Source organism: Tasmannia lanceolata, unplaced genomic scaffold, assembly GCF_043159265.1.
Source record: "Tasmannia lanceolata isolate RefF3 unplaced genomic scaffold, GAP_Taslan_0.1 ptg000006l, whole genome shotgun sequence".
Taxonomy (NCBI): Eukaryota; Viridiplantae; Streptophyta; class Magnoliopsida; order Canellales; family Winteraceae; genus Tasmannia; species Tasmannia lanceolata.
In genome coordinates, this window is record NW_027518683.1 from 22282745 (window position 1) to 22291218 (window position 8474).

The 8474-nt window shown below is 40.5% G+C and overlaps 1 protein-coding gene across 1 annotated transcript; it reads left to right on the top strand.

Annotated features, from left to right (window-relative positions):
- The first annotated feature begins 75 nt into the window (after positions 1-75).
- Positions 76-6771, top strand: LOC143878502 (laccase-17-like). The gene is made up of 6 exons (XM_077380777.1): positions 76-195; positions 308-459; positions 1710-1954; positions 2200-2328; positions 3712-4674; positions 6641-6771. The coding sequence occupies exons 1-6, from the start codon at positions 76-78 to the stop codon at positions 6769-6771; spliced, it is 1740 nt and encodes a 579-aa protein (XP_077236892.1).
- The last annotated feature ends 1703 nt before the right edge of the window (positions 6772-8474 follow it).

The following is an 8474-nucleotide window of genomic DNA, read 5'->3' on the forward strand; positions in this document are numbered from 1 at the left end:
AACAATCTAGAATCGAATTGCACCCATCTCTTCTTTCCTTCGATCTTTACTAGAGCATAGAGGAAGAGAGTAAAAATGGGTGTTTTTCTTCTTTCATCATTAGTACCCATGGGAGCTTTGCTGCTTGCACTGAGTGTCGTCCTGCTCTCGCCCAGCCTCACGCACGCAGGAATAACCAGGCACTACAATTTCAACGTACAGCATTTGAACTTAATTTCCTCAAAGAGAGGAACTGATTTCCTTAAGCTAATGGAATGTATATGGTATTTGATTGACTTTAACTCTGATAGTTGTTTTTAATTTTCAGATTCAGTTGCAGAATGTGACGCGACTGTGTCACACGAAGAGCATCGTTACAGTAAACGGGCAGTTTCCGGGGCCGAGTATCATTGCCAGGGATGGTGACAGAATTGTTGTTGAGGTGGTTAACCATGTTGAGAACAATGTCTCCCTGCATTGGTATGGAACAGAGTCACTGCCTTCTTAATCTCTGTACTATTTGATAGCAGATTGGTGTTTTCACCAAAACATTGCTCTATTGAATTAGATTTAATGGAAAAAAGATGGAACTATAGAACCCATTAATGGCTGGTATCAATTTCTCAAAAATATACCTCAAAGTTGATGGGCATTTCAAGAAAGCCAATGAGATTTCTTCTAGATGTGTCAACGAAAAATCTGAGTGTAGAAACCCTTTTGATTATCTGGAGAATTCACCTAGGAATATTTTGGTTAGCTCACCAACAGAAGCATAATACTAGAATTGGATGATAACCCAGGACTTGAACCCTATCAAGCATTTGAGTTTTTATAGTGTCACTGGAGACTCAGTCGAGCTAACTCGATTGACTCACTTTTGAGTCGAGTCAAGTTTTAGGGCTTTTATAACTATGTTAGAAAGCTTCACTGGCCGCTAGAACCAGGGAAATCACAAAATAATAAATTTCTTGGCTTAAACAACAAACTATAAAAAAAAGGAGTTAAAATTTTACACTAAGAATCTATATGAGAGATTGAGGAACCTCTTTGTATATTGTTGCTGCTGAAATCCAAACTGAATCTAGGAGGTCTGAGCCGAGCTGGCTCCTGAAGATGACCTGCACTCAGAGAAAACACGTCGGAAAGGAGGGACGGAGTCGGACTCCGTGGGACCCTCCGATGCTTAAGTTAGACCGGACAACAATGATATGAACTGAGGTGAGCGAGGAAGAGAAATGATAATGACTTGTTAGATGCTTACCCCGAAGTTTGGTCCCACTTTTATAGACTGAAGTCCTGAACAGTTATGGAAACATATCTTTTTTGGAGTCTTCGGACAAACTCCCGGAAATCTCGGTTTCCAAGTTTATCATGCTGGTGAGGCTGCCTTTTAGGATTTCTGGAAGAGTTGTGGAATTACCCACTCACCCCTAACCAACATTTAAACCTTCTTATGCCATGTCTCGGCTTCCCATTGGATGTGGGATTTTACCACAATAGATACCAGTAAAATTGATCCTAGTTTACAAATAAGGTTGTTAATCAAGTTGATCTAATTTGCAACTTGGACATTAAAGCCACTTTGGAAGCCGTTAACTAAGAGAGAAGTAAAACTATTAGACCATTACTTGCACATAAGATAATTTTATTTAATTAAGTAATTTTTAGAGGGTATCCAAAGAGGCCCTGATACTTAAGCGCATATGTTTTGATGGTGAATGTGAAAACAGGCATGGGGTTCGACAGCTCCAGAGCGGATGGGCGGATGGCCCTGCCTATGTGACTCAATGCCCAATACAGACCGGCCAAACTTACGTCTACAACTTCACCATCGTTGGCCAAAGAGGGACCCTCTGGTGGCACGCACACATCTCGTGGCTACGCGCAACCCTCTACGGACCCATCGTTATTCTCCCTAAGCTCCAGGTCCCCTACCCATTCGCCAAACCGTACAAGGACGTCCCGATCATCTTCGGTAATATGATATTAAAAATGAAAAATGATAAAAATTACCTTTTGGTGAGTTTTGGGGTTTATTTTAAACAAGGGAAGCTGTTATTCGTCTCTTGTGATGTCGTGGCAATAACTGATTTGTTTAGTTTCGATTCCCTAGCATTACACTTTCAAGATTGTATGGCTTAATGATTTGATCATCTATACATAACTTTTCCATCATCATGACTAAAATCAAATTAACATGAAGTTGGATTCGAATTCCAGGAGAGTGGTTTATTGCAAACACTGAGGCTATCATCAAACAAGCTCTGCAAACAGGAGGTGCCCCAAATATCTCTGACGCATACACCATCAACGGGCTTCCAGGACCCTTGTACAGCTGCTCAGCAAGAGGTTCAAAGTGCTAAATATATTATGAGTGGTCCGTTTGGATGTACCTAATAGAGAAGTAAAAGGAAAGGAAAATAGATTCCCATTTCTTTACTTTCCTTTTCTTCTTGATCCGAGAGGAAAGTCAAGCGTTAAAAAAAAGCTTCCATTTGGAAAATTTACAGCCACCATCATTTAAAAAGCTAACGGCAGCCAAAAACTTATAGGAAAAGGAAAATGTGCCATTTTATTTTGATTTTTCCAATTTTTGGTGCAACCAAAGATACAACAGGGAATTTTAGTTATGGTTCTAAAGTGGGGTGTAACTTTATTATGATACAATGAGGCACGCCCACTAATCCCATATTGGGTCTACATTTTCACTTGATAGAGCTTGCTTGGGATCTCCTACAGCGAAACAAATAAGGCAAATCATCCATTCCTAGTATCTAATAATGTGTACTCTTTTTCGTTAAATATAAACTAAAAAGTAATGGGAGTTTTCATATAAGAGCGGATTTTGTAGAAAAAATAGCGGGATCCCTATCATTTCATGATTTGAATCCTTCATTTATTTAGCTTTCACGTAAATAAGTCATGCCTGGATCTATGGAGATGATTTTCAGGGCAGAGATTACTTAGTCGGGCCAAAAAATGAATGATTTGGATCATCGAATAATGTGGGCCTTACTATATCTAAAAAAGAAAAATGTGTGCATGTACCAGACACCATATAAAAACTCTAGGTAATGGTTGACAGTCAACAAGAAAAATATAAATTATTAGCTAGGATTGCATGATTGGTGATGGACCATAGGATATCTAGAGCAAGTCCTATCAAATGAACTATGGTGGTACCCACTATGCTATAGTGGGCATGCCTGGTCGTACTAGGACGAGGTCACGCCCTACCAAAGCTTTCCACTCTGTCTAGATGGCTGAGAATAATTTCCTAGACTTTTTTCCCAATTAAGAGGCAAATGATAATTTTAGATATCATCACAATTCTTGGCGCGACGGTAAGGTTGCTCCATTGTGACCTCGTGGTCACGGATTCAAGTCACAGAAACAGCCTCTCTGTAAAGTTGCGCACATCTAGCAAACGGGAGCCTCGTGGGGACTACCCATTTTTGTAAATAAAACTTGAACGTTGGCCTTAGCGTAGAATGTTTACCGCTTCCCTTACTTATAATCAGGAATCTCAACAGGCAACTATGAGACTTCTTGCCCATTGTCCCGAGGTTCAAGTTAACCTTTTTTCATGTGCAATTAATTTTGGAAAAGATTTTCAAGTTTTTCTTTTCAAAACTTCTCAAGAAAATTTCAGCAATCCATATACACCATACCACGTGGGCACATTCGATATTGACCTCTCTTGTTTCTTTTCTTTTGAATGGTTGGGGACAGATACATTCAAGCTTAGTGTGAAGCCCGGAAAGACATACCTCCTCCGTCTAATCAATGCGGCAATGAACGAAGAACTTTTCTTCACCATACCCAATCACACTCTCACCATAGTCGATGCTGATGCTGTCTATGTGAAGCCTTTTGATACTGACACCCTTGTCATATCTCCAGGCCAAACCTACAATGTCCTCCTCAACACCAAAGCTCATTACCCAAATGCTAAATTCCTCATGGCAGCGAGACCCTATGTGACCACACCCGGGGGCTTTGCCAATTCCACAACCACCGCAATCCTCGAGTACCAACAACCCAATTCCTCTAATGTTCATATAAAACAACTCCCCCTCTTCAAACCAAACCTTCCTCCTATCAATGACACTTCCTTCGCGGTTAATTTTACCACGAAATTGCGTAGCTTAGACAATGCTCAATTCCCCGCTAACGTCCCCCAATCTATCGATAAGCAGTTCTTCTTCACCGTCGGCCTTGGTACAAATCAGTGTCCAACGAATCAGACCTGCCAAGGCCCCAATGGTTTTAAATTGGCCGCGTCCATGAACAATGTCTCCTTCATCCTCCCATCCATTGCACTCCTCCAAGCCCACTTCTTCGGGCAATCCAATGGCGTCTACACCACAGACTTCCCTAACAACCCTCCCATTCCCTTCAATTATACGGGTACCCCTCCTAATAATACCTTGGTGATGAATGGTACTAAGGTGGTGGTGCTTCCTTTCAACACGAATGTCGAGCTGGTGATGCAAGACACCAGCATTCTCCTAGCGGATCCCCACCCACTCCATCTCCATGGTTTCAACTTCTTCTTAGTAGGCCAAGGCTTCGGTAACTTCGACCGAAACAAGGACCCTTCCAACTTCAATCTTGTTGATCCTGTCGAGAGAAACACTGTCGGAGTTCCAGGCGGTGGTTGGGTCGCCGTTCGATTTCTTGCAGACAATCCAGGTTGGTACAGATTAACTCAGTCAAATATTTAATTTCTATGTCAGAAGTAGCATAATACACATTAGTTTTTCCTTAATCAGGTGTTTCGGTTTTTTGTTTAGTGTGTGAACTATTTTATACTAGTCTTGAGTCCCATCTTATGGGTTTCTTAAGACCCATGTATTGCTAGCATAATAAACTCATAATCTCATGACACGTGTCCTATCTCATCAACAAAGATCTTTAATCATTCCACATCACTATCACATCTCAACATGCATAGCTTCTCCACGGTACACGCTACAGGGTCCTTGTAATGCCGCACACGCTATTGGGCCCACGTGATGGCCCTCACATTACCCAATCAAGAGGTCTCAAAGAGGATCCACGTGGTGTGCTATCTCAAGTAAAATACATGCAACTACTATATAAAGAAAATATAGACATGCAAAAGGCCATACGCATAAGAAAGCTCTCTTCCACCTTGCAAAGACAAGGAAAACCAGAGAGAGTTACACTGATCAATAGCAGCCTCCATTACTCCATCAGCTTGGTCTTATCAACAGGAAGAGGAGGAAAGGGTCTACTGGAAACACCTACATTCTCCTTCCTTTAGGCTTTCCACTCATTCTCAATCACTCAATACCCAGAAAAAACCTATCGTTAAGCTTGGTAACCTGGTTATCTTCTTCATTATCTTGCTGTTTCTGTTTCTGTTACCTGGTTGAGTTAGAATTTGACTTGAGTGTCAAAGTGGTCGTCCGGGGCCACTAACCTCATTTTCTGGGATTGTAGAAGCGGAAAGTCTCTACCAGCCGCACGATCCAGATTTTGACCTCATCAAAATGAGAAAATAGAAAAATAATCCATTTATGTACATGTTTGGTGGGGCCATGCACCTCTACTTTGTGGTGCAAGGCTTTCTTTTATGTAACTAGCCTTATAATTTTGACGAATCTCTAACAGTACTATGGGATCCTTAATGGAGAAGCCTCCTTAAAATTGACATGCTCTTTTTAGGAAAGCACTCGATAATGTTGGACTGGAGTAACTATGGGATCATGCTCATGGGAGACAATAAGATCCATAACAAATTTGACCCAAATAGTCTATGAACGATATGACCTTAAGTAAAATAATGCCCTTGATGAAGTTGAATATTGTAAAATCTCTTGAAAAGCCTTTCAAAACCTACTGTTTACAAAATTCATTCACGTATACTGTTTTCAGCAGGAACAGTAACTTGTATCTCAAATATTTGTTCCTTCCAAATGTGATTTTTGGGTTTGTTTACACTTGATGCAAAGCGTTAACAAATATTTTGGCGTAGACTACACCGGACTTCATTGTATCTTGGAGGCAAATTCGTGATACCCCTTGCACACTTACTGGTGGGGGCGAATATTATGTTAAGGAAAGCGACATCACGCCTTGAAGCATCTCTTCTATTCTCTATTTCCACCATCTCCACAGTAAATTCTCCAACATTAATTCTTCTTCTTGCCACCATCCAAGTGGACGCCTCCACGCAAGGAGATGCAACCAATCTCCAAATGGTGTTTTATTAGGTATGAGATCTATCTCCACTTGTTAACTTCTAGAAGAATGAGTGAATAGAGATGAAGCAGTTAGTATCGAGGAACCAGACTCTATGATTCAAGACAAAGGGGAAACATAATGAGACGCAAGAAGCTCCAGTGGAGAGAGGCTATTAATCTCACTATCCCCAAGGTACCTTCTAAGTCTAATAACGCATACACCCCTCACTCTCTCCCCTCGCTACTCTCCATATAGTCACAAACTCTCACCCCTCTATCAGTTGCTAGTAAAATTAGGTCCTTTACTCTACAAATAGTGGATCTATCAATGATTATTCGCGTGTATACATAATAATGTATATATCCTCATTCTATGGTTAACAATACTTCTTGTTAAAGATAAAACTAGAAATTCTGCTGAATTGGCTTGGATGATGACATGGAATTAGGTGTATGGTTCATGCACTGCCACTTGGAGGACCATACCAGCTGGGGTTTGGAGATGGCATGGGTCGTCTTGGACGGGAAACTTCCCAATCAGAAGCTTCCACCTCCACCGTCCAATCTTCCGAAGTGTTGAACTCAATCATCGGCCCAGATTCATTTGATTTTCGAGTTTTGGATGTTGTTCTTTTCAGTTATATCATTATTATAAACCTTTATGAGGTTAGAAAATCTGTAATGTGAATAATTAAGCAAAGTAAAAAGAAGAGCATCACACAAAGACCTAGTAGCTCCATTTTTGCTTTATCCTGATAATAAAACATTATTTGCTCAATTGTTCTTTGCTCAATTGTTCTTTCCTTTTTCTTCCCCTTTTCTTTCTTGTTTTTTTTTGTTGGAGACCCAGGACCTAAGTGCATAGCCAGCTTCCTTCAGTCCCAGTGAGAGAGATATACTTGGAGATTCCTATCATCATCAGTGAGACCCGAAAGGCATTCATGTCACTGCCTAGCAGTCCATTTGCGTCGAGGAGGCAAAGATAACATATAAGAAATTTGCTAGGGACCATCACAGAAGGCATTTCGCGGACCGGATGAATAAGACAAAAGGTGAGATTGAACCTGCGACCTCAAGGTTCAGAAACAAAGCCTCAACCATTGAGCTACAGGTCCAATCCCCAGGTCTTTTTGACTGAACCCTAAGCAGGAAACGAGATAGAAGTGGGCCCATTTACTGTCCTTTAGGAATGAGTGTAAAAGTCGCTTCGGGGCCATGCGCATAGCAACCCTATTTCTCATGTTATATAGACATCTAAAGGGACATGTTATTGTTAAAGTATAAAAGATTAAATAATGCCTTTCTCCAACAGCTTGAGCTATTGGAGAAGTTGATAAGTTAACATGGTATCAGAACAAATGCCTGGGTTCAAACCTCCTTGATAGCAAAATTCACATGCAATGGCTAAACCCAAAAGTGGGGCCACATGTGCCATGTGTAGGCCAACCCTAGAAAGTGGGGCCACACGTGAGGGGGAGTGTTAAAGTATAAAAGATTAAATACTGCCTTTCTTTCTCCAACAGTACAACCATAATTTGATATTTGCAGAAACCCAGCTGTCTCTTATTCTTTAATTCGATTCGTGAGAGCTCTTTGGGAAATGTAATAACCTTTTGAGAGCTCTTTCAAATACTAAAAGAGAAGGCTTGTGATAATATCAAAATATGGTGCTGGTATCATTTCCGTATCTAAATATCTTCTAGCAGTCTTCTTAATTAGCTATTACAAGAAGAGAAAACTACAAGAAACCCCCTAGATCAAAACATATCTACAAAAATCCCCCAAGATTTTCATAATCACCAATGGTACAATTTTGTGTCTTAAATAGCTTTTAATTTTCTCTATTTCCCATTTTACTGTTCATTAAATTACCCTTAGAAATCCCAAAAATCTCTCCATCACCAAAGACAACTTTAAATCCTTATAAATCTCTCTCTCTCTCTCTCTTTCTCTCTCTCTCTCTCTCTCTCTCTCTCTCTCTCTAAAAAGGCAACATCTATCTCTAATGAGATTTTATATGGTGTAAGCTGGTCTGGTTATTTTGCAAAAAGTATTGTACAGGCCACACCTTAGTATGATCCAAACTGTCCATTTGATGGGCACATTGTAGGATGATCCAGACCACCCATTTGATGGGCACATCCTAGGATGATCCAAACCGTCGATTTGATGGACCACAACTTAAATTGATTGTGGCCCAAAAATCATTTTCATAGGATGATCCCGACCCTCTGATCTATATAGGTTTCCATAATATGCAGTTCCTCTATAGATCAGAGGGTT